The sequence below is a fragment of the Vidua macroura genome, chromosome 2, assembly GCF_024509145.1.
Source record: "Vidua macroura isolate BioBank_ID:100142 chromosome 2, ASM2450914v1, whole genome shotgun sequence".
Classification (NCBI taxonomy): Eukaryota; Metazoa; Chordata; class Aves; order Passeriformes; family Viduidae; genus Vidua; species Vidua macroura.
Window position 1 is genome coordinate 72,324,132 of NC_071572.1, and position 19,248 is coordinate 72,343,379.

General features: G+C 35.8%; 1 protein-coding gene across 4 annotated transcripts in view; it reads right to left on the reverse strand.

Moving 5' to 3' along the window:
• Window positions 1-19,248, reverse strand: part of SPAG17 (sperm associated antigen 17) — an 85,464-nt gene that overhangs the window by 57,131 nt on the left and 9,085 nt on the right. For 3 of the 4 annotated variants that reach the window (XM_053970912.1, XM_053970911.1, XM_053970913.1), the window contains exons 3-6: window positions 18,838-18,897; window positions 7,273-7,404; window positions 3,313-3,475; window positions 971-1,165 (exon numbers count right to left, since the gene is read on the reverse strand). In XM_053970912.1, the coding sequence (XP_053826887.1) occupies window positions 971-1,165; window positions 3,313-3,475; window positions 7,273-7,404; window positions 18,838-18,897 (550 nt within the window). Of the gene's footprint in view, window positions 1-970; window positions 1,166-3,312; window positions 3,476-5,717; window positions 5,754-7,272; window positions 7,405-18,837; window positions 18,898-19,248 lie in introns of those variants that run through there. The other variant, XM_053970914.1, reaches the window with a different exon arrangement.

Below are 19,248 nucleotides of genomic sequence, written 5' to 3' on the forward strand. Positions count from 1 at the left end.
TTTACATTTCTGAGTCATTCCTGCCATTTCTGAAAATAGGAGTGATGCTTTCCTCCAGTCTTCAGGCACGTTTTCCAATTGCCATGTTTTTTCAAAAGTAATTAACAGTGGCCTTGCAGTGACATCACAGCCAGCCCCCCAGTATACCTGAGTGAATCCCATCAGGTCCCACAGACTTATGTGTTTAAGTAATCCCTAACACAATCCTTTTCCACCAAGAGACTTTCTCCAGACTTTCACCCTGTCTCTCGGGCCTGAAAATTCCAAAGGCCATTCACAAACACTTTTTCTTCCTTCACGTTCCTTTAGCCAGTCTTTGTAGGGAGGCTGTTTGCTGAATTGAATAGAGTTTATTGGTATTTTTTTTACTGTAGAGTCCATAATTCTATTCTCATGACAGCCAAATAGCAGGGAATCACCACCTCCCTTTTTCTGCTGGCTATGTCACTACATCTCAGGATAGCCAGCCATCACTGATGACACATATCTAGCCTCTTGCTCACCAGGATACCAGTTCAAGAAAGGTGTCAACAGCCTTGGGACAGCTGAGTATAATTACAGAGCATTTTTCTGTGGCGTATTTTCCTGTGGCTGGGGCCATAGTCCCAAAGCAGCCAATCGTTCACTTTCTTTGAACTTACCAAATGAGCCAAGTTTTCTTACCAGTACACTTCCTAACAATTCACAGAAGTATGCATTTGATAAAATGTTGTTTTTTGGTGGCTACTGTGGCTGGAAACTCTGTCTGCTTAGCCAGACCCCCTTTATACTGTCCAGTTTTTGCACTGGTAAACCATTTGTTTTGGTGGCCAACCAATGGCAATACTACTTTGGCACTGGCAAACACAGCTGCTCATCGGTAGCATTCACAAACACAAGGCATGGAGAGGGAGAAAAATACAGCCAGAACAGTCATTCCCTGGATATAAAATTATCTCATTTTTACTTTTTTTTTTAATGACCAGATTACCTTCAGGTAAAATTGAAGATTGTCTTTCAAGTTTAGTTGCTTCTAAGTATATCTGCAATGGCTTGTAATTCTCAGAAGAAATTTGAATTACACTTGAAATGTTAATCCCAAGGTCAGTCAAGACAGGCAATAACTGAAGATTGGGGAAACCCAGAATGATAAAGTAATAATGAGCACCATCATCTGGTTCATCATCTGTTCAAAATACAACAAAAACAAATTGGAGTAAGAAACATACATCAGCTAAACAAAATAATTTTTTTACTTGACTATATGAGGCAATGCAAATGAAGGTCAGAAAATCAGTTCTTTTATACTCTCATTGGGAAAATTACATATAAATTCAAAAATTATGTGCATAAGACTCAGGTCTTCTGGACCAAACCATCTAGAACACAGCAGGAAGAATACAAGTCAGAAGTAATAATTGTTTGGAGAAGGACCAGGAGAGAAACTGCAGAAGCTGATTATAATCAGAATGTTATAGCAGCATTTCTGTAATTGCTCCTCTCAAAGGAGTTTAGTGTCAGGACATATCCACATGCTTTAATGGTAGTTTAAACTATCCTATTTAATTCTGCTAATAAAGCTGGACATGGAGCATACGAAGAGTAAGTTACTGTATCTTACATGGAAGATTACCCAAGTCATAATAATTTCAAAGTATTAGCTGCAGGTATCAGCTGACTCACTGCTGACTCCTCCCTACCCAGCAAGTTCATGTTCACTAGATGTAATTCTTGGCAAAATCCTCATCAGCTGGTAATACCAGCTCACACTAGTTCTTTTAGGTGGCAGGGACATACCCAAATTTGTATTAAAATGCAGATGAGGAGTTTCATTGAGTACCTGCTCTATTTGGGCTTATCAGTTATGTAAAAATATGCATAGCAACATGTCAGTACCAAAGGAAAAGGTAAGCATGATATAAGTAGAAATGAACTCTCTAAAAGCTCTAGAGTTGTATAGTTTCCTTTTATGCCTTAAGGAGAAATACAGGTAGTAAGACAGGTTTCAGGTGTTTAATTCATCCAGGACAGTTATTTATCCTAAATTAACAAAACTGCCTGCTGTAGGTCCTGTATCTCTCCATAAATGCTGAAACACAGAGTTAGTGCAGACAAACCTACACTAAAATCACAGCTTTATACTCAACATTAAGATCCTTTCTTATGTTTACTGACACATCACATGTCCAAGTGGTTTACTGACTCCTCAGCTTGTGGGATTCATTTATCCAAGGAAGGAAAAAAGGTATCTGCCTGTGCTCAGATATATGGTCAGGGCTGTGCAAATGCTGCTACCACCTGGAGCAGCAGGCTCTCTGTTGCTTGTAATATCAGCTAAACATAAAATAACACAGAAATTTAGAGAGAGACTGACTGAGGAAGCAGCCACCACAGTCCAGCGCATATATTGCATAAAGCAAAAATCAAAACCAGAAGAAAACTAGCTTATTATTTCACTCCTAGTACTGAAAATGAAGTACATAAATTTATGTCTCAGTTACTGCAGGAAGAAAAAGTATGAGCACATACAATTACTGAACATTAATTATTTTTAACAAAAAAGACACAGTTTCTGCACAGTCACTTACAGAGATCCAAAAATTCCAATGCATACATGCCGAAGACTGCCTGCCATTTGAAAATGATAATTATGATTATGCTAATAATCACAAGTGCATAACGATCAGTCAGTTCTGATTATCAGTGAGTAGTCCATATGCAAAAGAGGAGAGACAAGAATGCAAGCAATTTCAATATTACTCAAAAGTAGAAATATTTAATTTCAGAAAGGTGATAATGTATTAGGGATGAATGATAAAATGACTGCTAGCTACCAGAAACAGATATAGACTGTCTTTGAATTTAAGGCATGTTCTTTTTTTTCCTCTTTCTTTATACAGCCATATTAGAACAAATATAAAGAGGGGAAGCTTAGATTGGATGTTATGAAAAATTTCTTCACTGACAGGGTTGACAACTCTGTCAGCTGTGTTTTAAACTATAGTATAAGGAGAAAGCCACCTTTGGATACTGACACATTTAATTATTCTGAAATCTTTTTCTAGGATAAGTTTTCTGTAGGATTTGTTTGGCTACTTTCTTGTAGTCCTACATATGCCCAAACATTTTGATGTTGACATGCCACATATAATTTATCTGCATTTTACTTCTTGGACTGCACAATACATCCTAACACTGAGCAGAACACAGTGCCCTCTTCAAATGCAAAGTGGCAAAATTTTGATATTGCTGAATAGATCTTGACTTTTCAACATGGAACAAAACAAAATATTCCAAAGGTTTATCAGGAGTATATCATTATATTTTACTTACCAATGTATTTGTCTTTCACTTCCATTTCTCCCCGTTGTTTCAGTTTGGTGTCCTTTTTAGCAGGGGTTGATGCCACTGACTTTTTTCTTTTACTATCTTTTCCATTTGTCTGATCAGGAGATTTAGCTTTTTCTTTCACTTTTTCTTTTTGCTGCTGTTCTGCCTGACAAGATGAATAAATGAAGTTCTCATTAAAACATTTGTGCAGAACAAAGGTCAGACTGTTGTAAAACTTTAGGTGTTCAATTTTTTTATTTTCACACTTTTCCCTTTCAGCTGCTATAATATTCATATTGTGGATTATTCATTCATTCTACAATATTCAATTGACGGAGCTGTCTTGAACACCCTGCTTTTTCCTGCTCAAACACATATTCAATTATTTATATCTTCTTACTCAGTCATAATGCTAAGAGTTCACATTAAAAAGGAACTGCAAGATGTAGGTAGACATTATACCTACCAAACTAACAAAATGCATACGGGTAGAAAGATGAGGAAAAAAACCCCTGCGCTTTAGTTACTTCCACTACAGCACTTGCATCAGCCAGAAACCTTCCTTGAACTGAGGGGAAATATGGCAAAAATTCAATATTTGTTAATATCTTTAATATCTCTGTTAACACTCTTGACTATGGTGTAAAATAGTACCAGCATTATTTTTCTTTGATGTAAATATCTGTCTAATGTAAACTAGAACCAAGAGTTGTGCGTTCATTTCACACAGGATGTTACTCAGCCCTTCTCATTATCTTCAAACAAAAACACCTACATAATGATCTTCCTAGTAATTTAAGAATACAGGATGAAAAAAGATTTTGTAAGTGTCCCAAAGCCTCACACTATAAATCCAAAAATTTGACATTTTGAAATGAAAACAATCAAAAAAGGTTTGAAATGAAAACAATAAAAAAATATTAAGGTAAAGTAGGTTCTGTAGATCAAGAAAGTGTCCACCTTATTTTTGCCCAGCAGAAATACTACATTCAAACTATGTAAAAATTAAATTTCAGGATTTAAACCTAAATTAATTAAAACAAAAATATTAACTTAACTTACAGTTACAATCCTGCTGATGTCACTTTAAAGGCTATTAAAGCAATTAGAAAAGCGCTTCATGCAAATGAGAGAGGGCAGTTAACACTATATAGTTGCTTTCCCTAGATCCAGCTGAAAAGCAGACTTTCCAGCTGTGGAAGTTGTATTTAGTTCAAAATCAAAATCAAAACAGAAAATCTTTTCCTGCTTTTCCCTTCCTTCTTGAATTTGCTTTCTGTAAAATTTAGAAATGTCTTTGACAGAATCTTGAAACTATTTCCACTGTGTAATGAAGGATTTGGAGGCTTTCATTATTTTCTTTCAAATTTGTTCCACCTTTGACATTTCAAATCAGAAATTTTGATAGCACTTTGAATTCTAAGCTGATGAACACATCAAACATGATACAATCATCATGCCACAAAGTTCACAATCAACTTGATCTATTGCATCTGCATAATTTTAAGTAATTCTTAAATAAGCAGAGACATTTCTGGACTTGCCAAGATTCTAACAAAGAACATTACTTGACCTAAATACTTTAGAAAGTAAAAGCCTCTCCTTTCTTGGACTCTTTCCTTTTCCTTTCAATGTCCTATTTCTCCTCCCCTACAAGGTGCAGCTTTTTGTGGAGTTTCTAATAATTCATGAACTTCTGCAATTTTGTTATTTTAAGCTTCACATTTCAAAATTTTACTACCTCAAAGTTTTCTAATTCAGAGATACTTCTCTTCTACATAATATTTATGCCTGTCAGTTTATGACAAGCTCCTCCTCCTAATGAAATACAGAAATTTCCTAATGCCTTATTTTTGGTTATTTACATGTTGTATTAGTTCTGCTGATCCATTCTATTAACTGGTATCTATTTAAGAAAAAGACCCAAGGACAGATATGTTTGCTTTCTGAGAACTGATTTGTGAGTAAAATCCTGCTTTCAACACCCAGATTGTTGGCAGCAGAACTTGTATTGTACAAGCTGGTTGGAAAGGATTAAAAATTCTATGGCAGCCAAATTAGAGATAGAACTCTAAATTAGAAGTCAGTTTCTGCCCACTCTGTACTGCAGAGCATCCTCATAACCAAGAGCCTTCCAGTTCTTGACTCTGTCCTTCAACAGCTCCACTTGTCACACATTGATATAGACACAATTCAAAGGAGGTGACAACTTTTGCAGACAGTTTGGCTAAAACAGAGAACTGGAAGTGTCAGAGACTCTTCAACCCTCAACATTGATTATCCTCCAATTAATCGGGGAAATAAAATTACAGTTACAAGACAAATTTTGCTAAATCAAAGCTCTAAAGACTCCATTTTAATATTAAATTGCCATTAAACTTCAAAGTTTTGTTTGACAGTTTACTTACAAGAGTTGAGTGCTATCTAAGAAAAAAGCTATTTTTCTCAATTCACTATTAATAATCTATTCTATAGCTTCAGCCTCTCAATTTCTTTTCAGATTGAAAACATTATTTTTCTCATATTCTTCATATATTTCTGTGGTTTAAATTATCATTTCCGAATAAATTGACTTCTGTGGAAAGAGGACACAATTGTAATGGAATCACCTAGCATTTAATGTTCTTGTGATTGTGTGCTACACTTCATCCACCAACTACTCCCACAAATAAAATTATTAATAAAGAAATTTACAGACTTTTCAGCTATACAAAGTCCATTAAACTATTTTCTGCTTGCATCTTTTACATGTACAGACTACTTAGGTCTCCATATAATCACATTCTACATTATAGTTTTTGATCAAAATTAACAGGGTAAACTTACTGCAGCAATTGTATGACTTCCTGATCATTAACTGACTTTCTTCAGTTTCATGAATGTTTGTTGGAAAAGGACTATAGCAAAACCAACTGTTCAGTAAGTTGTTGAAATGTACCACTGACAACTCCAAAAGATGTTAGAAATTAATTAGAGGTCTGATCTATGATTCTGGGCAAGCTTGGTGAAATTCCTCCTAGAACACATAAACAATCTGTCTGAGACAATCTTGAAGCTAGTAGTGATGACCTTGGAGACAAATAGAAGCAAATTTTGGGAACACTGGAAAATGTGGTACCTGGTTCTGAGAAGTGGACTTCAAAATATGTACTGCTTTGAGAGAGTTCAGAGGAGAGGAACATGCATAATCAAAAATGAACAACCATGGCACATATTTGGGTTTGTTCAGTTAAATATGTAATAGATTTCTGTAGAATGGAGTGTAATGTTGTCCCCATACACAGGGAGAACTCAAACAGATTTAAGTGAGAGTAGGGTTGGTAGGATCAGAAACCTTCTTCAAATGCCCGCGTTGCTGAGATGGCTCAGAAATAATACTGGTTGCCATGGAAAAGAAAAGACACAGCACTGGAAAGGTTTAAGAAAAGATTCAACAAACATCTGCCAGGAATAGCTTATGTAAATATTATCCTGCCTTAGTGCCGGAGGATGGAAGAGATAACTTCTCTAAATTCCCTCCAGAAAGTAGATTCATAACAAGAACTCCGTGATAGTCTGCTCTGTATCTATCCTTGATACCTCCCAAGTAACAACCTCTCCCAGTACAATTTGAGTATTACACCTTTACTTCAGCAGGGATACATTCAGCAGAAGCCTGTTCCTAGCTCTGTTTTCTATTGGTCCTAACACTCAGCAAAGCCATTACTAGTTCTCACTCTAGCAAAGACTTCTTCCATAGTGTTTTTATTTTCTTTTTTTTCCTCCACATTCTCACTGGCATTTGAGTAATTGAGAACATCATCCACAAAATCTAATCAACTTAAAAAAATATTCCTAATCACATTTCTCTTTAATTACAGTTCTAGAAAGCCAAAGATGAGAAGAAAGCTGAATTTATGGAAGCAACAGCATAGAATAGAAGTGTCTTCAAAAATGTAATGTTGCTAGGACATACTATAGTACCTTCTTTTCCTCTTGTCTTCTCTGAAGATCCTTCTGTTTGAGACAAAGCAATTGAAATTTCAACAGCTTTCCAATTAGTGTTACAGGAATTTTTTCACCCTGGTCCAGAAAGGCTTTGGCTAATTCCATCACCTGCAAAAGAAAAAAAAAATTACAACAAAACTACTACTTGTATAGTTTTAATACTGCACTCAACTCATATCTATTTGCATGTTGAAATGAGGAAATGCTATCTCACACTGTACCATGTATGGGTTGAAATGGCCATATTTCCAGAAGAAACAATGCATCAGTATGATACACCACTATTCTTTGGTTCCAAAGACCTCAAATAAAGTTATATCAGCTACAGTATCAGCAATAAAAATAGAATGGAAAAAAACCTTGTATGATTTATGAGAAAGTCAACAGACACAGAGGTCTCACAGGAAAATGTAATTTTCTTTAGGTTTTAAACAGAGAAACAACATGAAGCAACTACATATCATAAAGCAATAAATTAAAAAACACCTAACAGATAGCAAATCAAGGGGAATAGTTTCCAGTACTGTTTACAAAGTGACCAGTGTCTTAAGGACTAGCCCTAAATGAAAGATAAAAACTTCTTGAAGGGAATTTGAGAGGGTCTGTCTTGGTGAAAACACACCCCCTCCCTGTGTAATTCTGATTCTGTTGGTATGCAGCCTAATTGGGGTGAAATAAGGCTATTGAGTTTTCTTAGGGTGATGACAGCAGCGGGAACATACAGCTGCATTGTCCAGATGTGTGGCATTGACAGGCTGTTTTATGACTATGTTTTTTACAGCTTGTTTCCACTAAATTTCATACAACTCACTAACATCTGGGCCGTTTTCCTTGGAGCCTCATAACCACTTTATTTACTGCGAAAAAAATAAAATAACATAAAAATACTGTTAAAAAGTTGTTATATGTTTCTTTTCACTTGTGTTGTCTCTGTAATAAAGTTCACCTATGTAGGAAGCGCTATTGAGGAATAATATAACCATAATATTTTCTTACTTTTGTTTTTAAGCAACCATCAGCTTTATTTATAACCATGGGCTGAATTAGGTGTTACTCAAATTTTCTGACATGTTTCTCTTTTCTCCTCATGGAGCAATTACAGTTGGGCACATATGGTGTCAATTTTGCTTGCTAACACTGAGACAATGAAGGTGCACACTGCATCTCACTGAACTGTGTCTTGTCTAATGCAAATACCACCATTAGCTTTGAGCTTCCATAGATTCTTGCCTAGTTTAGAAATTTTCACTTCTTACCTAAATGTAGCCATTAAAATGCTTCTCTGAATAAAGCAAAGCCAAATCAGAATCCAGACCATTATATGCCAAATCATTGTTTCATGAAAACAAAAGCAAGGAGCAGAAAAAGAAATGTCTTAAAATTCAGATCTTTTCCAAGTCGCATAACAGGGAGACAAACCAAAACATATGCATTTAAAAACCCTTCCAAAACAATCCTGCTTCTGCAACACAAATAAATCTAATGATCTTAACATACACAAAGGAAGATACATCATGATTAAGATGAGTTTTGCTTTGTATGTTTTGTACTCAAAGTAAGATCAGTCACTGGCTCATAAGCCAATCATAGAAGGCTTCGGGAAAGACCCACTGACATCAGAGCCACAGCAGAAAATCAAGGACATGTTAAGAGCAAGACTTAAAAATTACCACACACTGTGGGCACACTGGGAGCTACTAGTTATTCCAACAAGAAATAGTCACTCAGAGCTAGGCACACAAATCGGTGATCTGAAAGAAAGAGACTTTGGTAGAAATATCACAGTAATTTCCCTCAGAGAGAAAAATTCTCGTGAAGTTTTTCTTTTTCAGAATCGATATTAAATGACAAAAGTGATGCTTCTCACTGGCCAATGTAGATGAGTTGCACTTTTCTTGAAACACAACAGAGGGGAAATGGAGGGATTCTGGAAAGATCCCTGAAGAGTGTATATATAGTAACCCAGCTCAATGGCAGTCGCTGATTTATTGTTCATGGAAGAAGAAAAAAGTTCTTAGATTCTTAAACCCCATTCTTCCTGAGAATTTTAAAGCATTTTACTAGTCAAAAGCAATGCATAATAATTATTCCTATTTTGTAGATACAGAATACAGGAATGAAGAGACTTGATGAAGTAGAGTGGGTAGGAAGGACAGATTTTCTTATGTGAGCCATGAGAAGTATAACCAAAACTATTTAACAGGAATACATTCCATGACTATGGAAAGAGGTCACACAAATAAAACAAAGACAGAATGAGTGCACTACATTTGGCAATACAAAGAAAGCAAATATCTTTTCATGCAGAAATGTAAAATATGCTTTATACAGGAGGAAATTAAAAACAATCCTAAAGACAGAACATAGATCAATCCATGCACAGTAGATAAAAGAAATTAAATTTATTACACATCCATATTTACTTCATCTGTGGTCCTGTGAGCTATGCAGGCACCTGGCATAAACAGTTAAAAAACTACAGAGCCTCATCTGAAAAAAAAAAAAACAACCAAACAAAAACCTCAAGACAAAAACTGGGTAGGGATACAGAAGGAAGTTTTTCAGATACTTTGAAGTGGATTTGTTACAGATTGGCTATACTTCATCCCACCAGTGATGATCTTTTTCTTATGTGAGAAACCATGGAAAGTTGGATGGACAAACTTAGTTAGGTAGGGCCTTTTTTCCTCTAAAGCAAGAGGAAACACAGCATTCCTCACACAGCAGGGGTCACACTGGTGAAGTGCAGAAAGGCTTTGGTGATGCAGTATTTGATCTCATATGGTGGCAGTATGAACCACGCAGAGATTTAGCTGTCTGGTGCAAAGGGCATGTATTTGGAGCCACCCAAACACTGCATGAGTGCTTATAAGTGACCCTACATTACTGACAGATGTCAGCACCACTGAGATAGGAGATAGGTCTTAAAAGTTAGGGAAACATTTAAAGCCAGAGTCTTTGTGCTATCTTTCTTTGAAATACCTCTTTTTCAAGATACAGAACAATCGTGGTTGCCAAATTATAATCAGAAAACCTTCCAAAAAGATAAATTAGATTATAAACTTTCACAGCTTTATTACTACCTGGCAGCAGTAATATTGCTCACTATGAACAGTGGTCAGCCCACTTCACAGTATAGCTCTCCCATACTCAGGGTGAGCTTTCTAAAGCCTTGTCTTCCCTCTTGTTCTTGAAATTGTAAGAAATCCAGACCATCACATATGCCTCAGACTCATATAACACTTCCTAAAAGAAACATAATAGTTCCTAGAAGAACCAAATAAGTAAAATCCCTTAGTTGCTGACACAGTTCAAGTCAATTTGAAGCAGGATAGTCATCAGTCAAGAGGCTCTATGGACTACACAACCAAGCTAGTAATTACTATTCAGATGTATTTCCCTGAGCAAAATAATGAAAGTGATGAAAAAAAAGTGGTCTTGACTTATTACAATCTGCTGTCAGTCTCATGAGTCCTTCACGAGCAACTTTTAAGATAGACTAGGAGACAAAGCTGCATGTGTCAGAATCTGTTTTTCTAAAGAAGACTTCTTTACCTATACTATTAAATACTTCTGACTGTCATTGTCATTTCATTGACTAAAGCATATTACAAGCAATCATTTTGAAAGAATACCAGAAGGATCTGAGGTAACTGAAATAACTTTTTTCAGATGACACTTCCAGTGTGTTGGAAGAATTCAGTTTCTCAGACCATTCACCTAACTTCATTTTAACTCTCAGAACCTCTTCCCACCTATGATGTCCAAAGACCACTTGCTTAATCATTATCTTTCACTACTGAATTTATGACTCACAGTTCAAAGAGAGCTTAAGGACTCACATAAATTAAAAAATCAATTGCATATCTGAGCAGAGCTCCATGTAATGCTTATGTATCCACAAGGTAGACTGTGAAACCTAAGATAAACCAAATGAGTCATCCTTGTTACTCAGTGAAGATGTATTCCAGAGAATGAAAATAATTAAAGTGGATTTGATGATTCCTTGTACCCCATGGAGTCCTTTTCAACTAAACCTACTAAAATGAAGCAATACTGAGCAAATATGAATGTTGTTCATGTGCTAAATATCTTCTTTTTATTGTGAGAACATTTTTCAAAGCAGAAGCAAATGGCTGCTTGTACTCTAGAAAAATAACTTGCCACTCATCTGAGTGAGTCTGTTTTTTGCCAAAACACAACACAGCTTGATCTGGTTAGCAGAAACCTATAAGAATTATCCATTTTAAGAAAGTCTGTTCTTGAAACCTCTCTCTACAGAAAATCTGCAACCTGAGGGGATATTTTAACTGATTTAATCTCAGGGATGCTCTACGAGCATTTTCTAACACACATGTACAGCATTATGTCAAGTACTTATATAGTGTTTTAAGAAAAACACAAATGGTGAATAACCTAATTTCAGTAAAAAATGAAAAAAATACATTAGATACAAATAAGGAGGGTTTTATTAGAGAGCTCATACAGGAGCTCTCACCATCTGGGATGTGCACCTCCTATAGCTCTCTGGCCATTAGCTGCTATGAAAACCAAATTGCTTTAAGGGATACAAATATCCAGTGATTGGAAAGATCAGGCATTAGCACTGCTATCTCAGGAAGGAGTTCCATGCACAGGCAAGGTTTTCTTACGTGACCTTTTATATATCTGTTTTATTTTAACACTGATTGGGGGGCAGTAGTTGAAACAGCATTTAAGTGATTTCAGAAGAATCCCTACAGAACCCAGATCCTTTTAGAAAAAGAGGACAGGCCAGTCTGTTGTGATTTGTGATTAGATGAAGGGATATATTGCTATGATCAAATACTGAAATGTTTACATTTCAGTGGGATGAATCTGCCCAGCAAATCTTTCCATTATGGCACAGAATATTTTAAGCTTCTGAGAAGTAAATTGTCTCCAGCAATTTCAGCCAACTAAATCCACAAAATGAACATCACAAAGCTAAAAGATTTAGTCATGCTTCTCTAACATTGCATCTGGCTACAAAGAGAACCCAATCAGAGGTGGAACAAAAAGATTAGGAAACAAAATTGCTTCATCAAACCTTGTGTTGGCAGAACCCATCCAGCTACATCTTGACAGAGTTTTCTAAGCCACATCAGAATATTTCGGCCAGGTAGTTCCAATGGTCTTGTAGACTTGGCACCACAGAACTGGGCAGGATCTTTCCACCTTGGTTGGTCCAGCTTTGCAACAGGGCTTTATGCTTTTTTTTTTTTTTTTTTTTTTTTTTTTTTTTTTTTTTTAATTTGGTGACAAGGGCTTCTAGGATTAGTTGCTGTACTTGAGAAAAATGTCATACACTTTATTGTCCTTAATGAACCTATTACAGTCCCCCAAAAACTTTGAAGACAAAAAAAACCCAGAAGACAGCATTGCCATTGGCCACTTCAGAGAGTCCCTCTAACACTTCAAGGATGGCATTCCCACAGACATAATTGCTGTTTCCTGTAGTTACACAGACATCTCAACAACCTGCACAGAAAAAGACGAAATTTGATACCAATTTGCATGTAGGCAGGAACTCTTGAAATCTGTGAAGGAAACCCAAAGTCTCTCCAGTGTTCTAAAGCAGATTTTAAACAGGTAGATGAATTTCAAAAGGTTATCAATTGTCTTCCCTAGAAAATAAATTGCTAACAATTTGAGTATTACAAATGGCCTGTCTTGGTTTGATAAAGAAGTGAGTCAAATAATTTCAACTAACAGAAATAAAATAATAATGCATGTTTCTAAAATCCTGGCTTTAGGACTATGAAGAGTCACTATTCTGGAATGAAACTAGAAGATATGCATGTAAATTGCCTCATGTAAATAATAGAACCTGATGGATCAGAATTTAGGAAACAAAACTAGAAAACACAGGTCATTTTCCTGATCAAGCTCAATAATTTTTCCCCCAATTTTAACATTTAGAAATGCTGGTACATCGTAACATGGCATGCTCCTGGAAAAGGATACTGAACTGGATACACCCAAACTGACAACGAACAGCTACAACTTATAGAACTGCCTGGTTCATTGCAACAATGGTTTCCTCTCATGGAAAAATTAAATCTGAATGGAAGCCATACAATTTGATAACTTAAAGGACTACACAGGGCACTTGATCATGCAGTGGCATCAGATGCTCTGACAATGACAAAGGCAGATGCAAAGACATGCTAAACCAAAATTAACAAATTCTTTCCCTAACATCTTTTTAAGTAGATTGACCTAAATACCAGGAACCAGCAGGCAGAGTAGATAAACCCTCCTCAGAAGATAAGACACGAAATACCTCAGGTAAATATACCACCTAATTTAGTGGATCATTTATAAAGCATCCTATATTCTGTAGTATAAACTGGTAGGAGTTTGGTAAGAGATAGAAAAGAGCTGAAAACAGATGAGTAGATAATGCCCACAGCAAGATTTAAAGTCCCTTAACCTTTCCTGAGCCAGTACCTCCCTAAAAGGCATATTCATTTAACAACAATTCCCAAGTGTACACATTAAACCTCTGTGTATCCACACAGTGTAAGGGCCAAGTCCTTCTGCAATAAAATTCTCTTCACTTGCATCCACACAATACCACTTGACAAAGGCTGACTGGAAAACTGCTCCATTTTATTATGGCATTTAAGAGTGCAGTATGAAATTTACTTTGTACTGGAATGAAAAATAAAATTAAGTCTTTCTATCCTTTTAACCATTCAGCATGGCTGCCGAAGTTGTTTTTAGTGTCAAACCCTCTCATGAAAACAATGACACCAGATAAGTTTTGGCTTCTGAGCTGTTCCACTTTACACCAACTTCTAAAATTACTTTTGTCCAATAGGAATGAAAACAAAATCTTTCTAACTTGTATTAAAAACAAAATTCTATTGACACGCACATATAGAGTGAGGTTTGGTTTTGATCGGGCTATCTTTACTTTTGAGAAAGCCTAATCTTGACCACAACCTTCATTATGGTGTTGTGTCAAAATCTATACACTTACACAAAAATAGGAAAGCTTTCATTATATATTTCCACAAGAAATAAAAAGGCTTTCTTAAAAACACTCCTGACTAATGTTATGTTTGAAACTGTTTTCTTGAGTGCCCCATATCCTGGCTACTACTGGGTTTGCTCTTCTGCCAGTGGCAGACAACTCTTCTGAGCTTGTACTTGGGTGAAAATATTCCTTCCCGTAAGTGTTACATCTCTGACATTAAAAGTCCCCTTTCACATCAAGCTAAACCAAACATTTTTGATTTTTCTACCCTAGGAGTTTACTATAAGGAACACAAATAAATGCATACTCCATATCCCTAGTGCTACCCTCCTTTTTTAAAAATTTTTCTGAAGATATTTTTAGGCAAAATGATGAGAATCTAAAAAAGGGACATAGACAATAGAATAATATAAGGTAATACAAAGGCATAAGGTATTTAAGACCTACTGAAGAGAGGATATGAAAGATATTTAGAAAGAGAACATCTATTTTTAACTTTTTTAAAAATTAAATTCAGGCTATTGGGGTGAGTAATAGAAGGTAGTTTTGAATAATTATACACATGCATACACAATCAAAAACATATATTTTAAATATATCTATTACCTAACTATAATTACATATAAAAATAATATATTTATACATAGTACAAGATGCAAATATATATAACATTTCATTATATAGTAGGAGCACCTATCCCAGGAAACACACACTCTGTTCCAATCTAAAGTGGACCATCTCTCTACATCATAATGTGATCAGTACTTCAAATAATCTTACCAGCAGCAACCTTTACTTCATAAGTCTACACTCTACACATTTCTAACAAAGCATAAATTCACAGGAATGCTTGAAAACTGCTTTACATCCACTGCTTCCTGGCTAAAAGTATTTCACTTTTTTCGACTTGGTCTTGTCAATTGTTATGTTTTATTTTCCTACAGAAGTTCTTAATATCTTGGTAATATATTTTGTTTTGGAAGTGACAGAAGAGGAAGCTGTTTCATGCACACCCAGAAAACTCAAGGATTCTTCTGTATCTGCTACAGTCTATTGCCTATTAAGGCAAGAAATACTGTGAACACTATGCAATTTCCCAAGGATTATGGCATCACAGTCTTAGGGGGAAAAACAACAATAACAATGAGCCCAAAGAAAAAAACCATAACATGTACAACATAAATAATTTTAAAACAATAAGATTCTTTTTCTAAGCAATTACCTTTTAGTCCTTTAAATGAGCTGTACAAAACATGAGCTAATTAAGATTTAAATGCAAGCACTCAACTGAACTGGATTTTAATAGCAAAACTATGCATATTATGCTTTGCAAAAGAAGGATCTAGTTTGGGGATCTTTTTGGTTTGTTTATTGAAACTGCACAACTAGTTGATATATCATTATGCCTGGTGATAAGGGTTGGCTGTTATGTATCTTGACAGTAAGCCTGGAGCTTCTCCTGCTTTTATCCATCCAAAGGTTTGAAGTTTCCTTGCTGACACTACTTCCCTGTCAGCAAGGAAGTAAAATAAAGTGAGGTTTTGTATGAAAACAATCTGCCATGCAGATCTGGAATAGGAGAATCCAACAGGTCTTGTGTTCACCCAGTCATGACAAAAAGTAGAACGATTTGTAGTCAAATTTTTGTATTATCTTCTATTTAAATACTTACAGTTCCAGCATGTAATTTGAAATCACATGTTTGTTTGCTCATCACATGTGAATATCAGAGATAATTCACATAAACCAGGTGGGATTACAAGATCCTGGATAATGTAAATTAAAAATTTTCACTATTTCAGATTCAATGAAGAAAGGAAAAAAATAAGAGACAACATATGCCAGCAGATATAAGGATGAGTTTATTTTTTAACTGTATCAGAGGAAAGAAAATCATTAACATGGCATTGGTCTGGTATTAAATTGAAACAATAGAACACTGATCCCAGAAACCCACTGACTCAAAAGAAGAGAAAGACTGAGCATGAAGACTAACCAGCATTAGAGGTGAGGTAATAATTTAACCAATAGCATAAGAGAACTCTGTAGCCAACAAGCATTAATTCCTTTGGTTGCTAAAATGTAGAGATAATGAAAAGCTTTGAATGACCTTGGGACCCCCCACCACCAAAAAGCCCAGAGCGAAGAAGGACCAACAGGATGCTGTTGGATCCACGGGTGGTGTTATTTTTTACTTGAACGCTCTCTCTCTTCCCCCTCTCTATTCTATTTCTAATTAATTGTTAAATAAAATCTGTACCATTGACTTTGGCATACGGTCTTGTTTGCACCTTAATTTGGGCAGAGGTATCTCTCAATAATCAGATCTTAACAACACTATCATATTTAATACTGGCAAAATATCTTAATTACACACAATGTTATTAACCTTAATAGAAAACTGATCCAACAAACAGGTGTGTAAACAATAAAAAAATACACCTGATAAAATACATATATTTCCTGATAAAATACATATATTTCTAGTTGTAGGTCTTGTTAGAAAAATTGTACATGATAAATTATGAAATCTGTTGATATATTACAGGAAGTATAACATTTTCCCTTTAACATGTAAGGAAAAAAAAAATTCCTCAGAATCTTTATGAGAGAATCAGCCTATCATTATTCAATTAAGAGCTGGAATTAGTACAAAATTACTAAGCAGGACTCCTACTCCCATCAAGTCATGTAAGAGTCAGAAAAGTTGTTGGACATCTACTTCTCCTGGATTTGGAAATCTTTTAGCTACATCTTTATGACCCTGCCCTGAGCCTCTTCACTTTGTACATTAAGAGTGATATGAGATACAAAACAATAAAATGATAGAGAGCCTGAAGAGGAATAACTTAGAGCAGACAGCAGGAATTATTTTAATATTATATATGATTAGCTTGCAATGTATCATGAGCCGTTTGTTAAAGGTTCTTGACTTCTACGCACTGCAGACTGCTGCACTGAAATTTATTAAAACCCCTGCATTTCAGTGGATGCAAATTGTAAGACCAATGGCATGGGTAACTATATTACTACTAATACCAATAATAATCACATTACTATGCATGTTATTAGTCCCAAATTCACACATATGTTATATGTTCAAAGACCACTGAATATTAGGAATCTCACAGTACCCTTAAAAATGAATATGGAAACTTGTGGAAATGGCAGCATGTTGAATCCTCCCACAGAGAACTGTATGTGGCAATGACAGAAATGCTCCTCTCAGAAGAACTTTTCACAACCCTGTGCTCTGTGCCAACCTTGTATTTGTTTATCTTTGCTAGTGGAAGCAGTAAAAGCAGTGAAAGTTTTGACTGCTCAAACTGCACATGGAATGTATGTGAATATTCAGGAACAAACTCTGCCCAGAGAGGTGGGATCTTAATGCTGTGGCAACATGATCGATCTTTTAATTTGCTACAGCCTGAACGGAAACTGAGTCCAAGCAAAAGGTCAGAACAGGCATTTTATATTCTGTGTTAAAGGAGGGGAGGAAAAAAATGTCTTTGAGGAGTAAAGTAAGTAGCTAATGGGACACAGCACTGACAGCTGGAATTTAATAAGTGTCCACTTCACAAAGAAAATTGCTCTTAGTAATTAAATACAGGTATCATACAAAGCTTCTGCTTAGAGCTAGACTTCAAAATCCTTCTGTCAAGTAGGACTGAAGAAGATTACATACCAGGTAATATAAGGGTGAGTTTGCCTGGGAGGCTAGTCCTAAATGAAGAGAGTTAATTGCATAAAATTCACAGTCCTTTCAGTGGTAAATAATTCCAAAGGGACTTACTCGGATAGTAGCCTGGCATTACTGAAAAACAGACCGCAGCTAAAAAGTACTGTTATAAAGTTCACCAAAACCTGAGACACATAAAAAGTTTATTAGTCATTGCAGAAATAAAACACAAAGTCTTTTTAGAGGGATCCAAAATTCTTTACACTCCAGGTCTGTAAAGACCATAAAACTCTACCTGAGAAAATTTTAAACAATCTTCTGATTAATCACAGGATTTTATCACCTCTCACAAGCTGTAAGTAAAACATTAACAGGGTAGGAGGAAGTACTCTTTGTACTAAGCATGATTCCAAACCCTGCTGACATAGCCCACTAGATGAATCAGGTTACATCAAACTGAGATTATAATGGGTACTATCACACAGAATAGTGTTTTATATAGGGGACTGCATACCTATAAATAAAGGTATAAGTTTCTAAATTATTGGGAGCCTCTGAAACAGAGGACAGGTTTTCTGTAACTTGAGACACCACCATCAAAATATGACCACATAACATATCCTTCAATAGTGAAACTCTCATCCCTGAAAACGTGTTTTGATCATCACCTAATCAGCAGTCCAACAGAATATTGCTGGTATCACAAAAACAAAGCAGTTTAAGTATCTAGATGGTTGAATGTTTTTACTAGCTAGAGCCAACAAATCTGCATTTATTCAAGAATGTATAACAAAGCCACACAGGTTCACACACTTCTGTGTAAAAGAGCACTGATTCTGCAATACCTGTTTTAACCTACCTCATAGTACATAGGCACATCCTTAGCCTTTTTTTCCTTTTGACCCCCATATTCTGCGATCTGCAAGTAAATAAAGCATTCTAGTGTGAGAAGATTTTATGTTTACCCAAAGTATTTTACTCATTATTCCCTTTTGCAAACACTACACTCACACTCCAAAACAGTGAGGCATCATCTTACGGCAACCCTGTGCCTTAGGCAGGGACTTTTATTGATCAGCACCTTGAAGAAAAGTCTGTAACAAAACTTCATTTACAGGCAGCAGAGCAGCTTATATCTTAAGCTTTTCTTTTTCCATTTTTAACGCCTATGAATTAGAGCAATGAAGCCGGTAAGAAGAGAGTAAATCCTATGAGGAGTGGATGAGGGAGCTGAGGCTGTTTAGTCTGGAGAAATCCATTTCTCATGGGA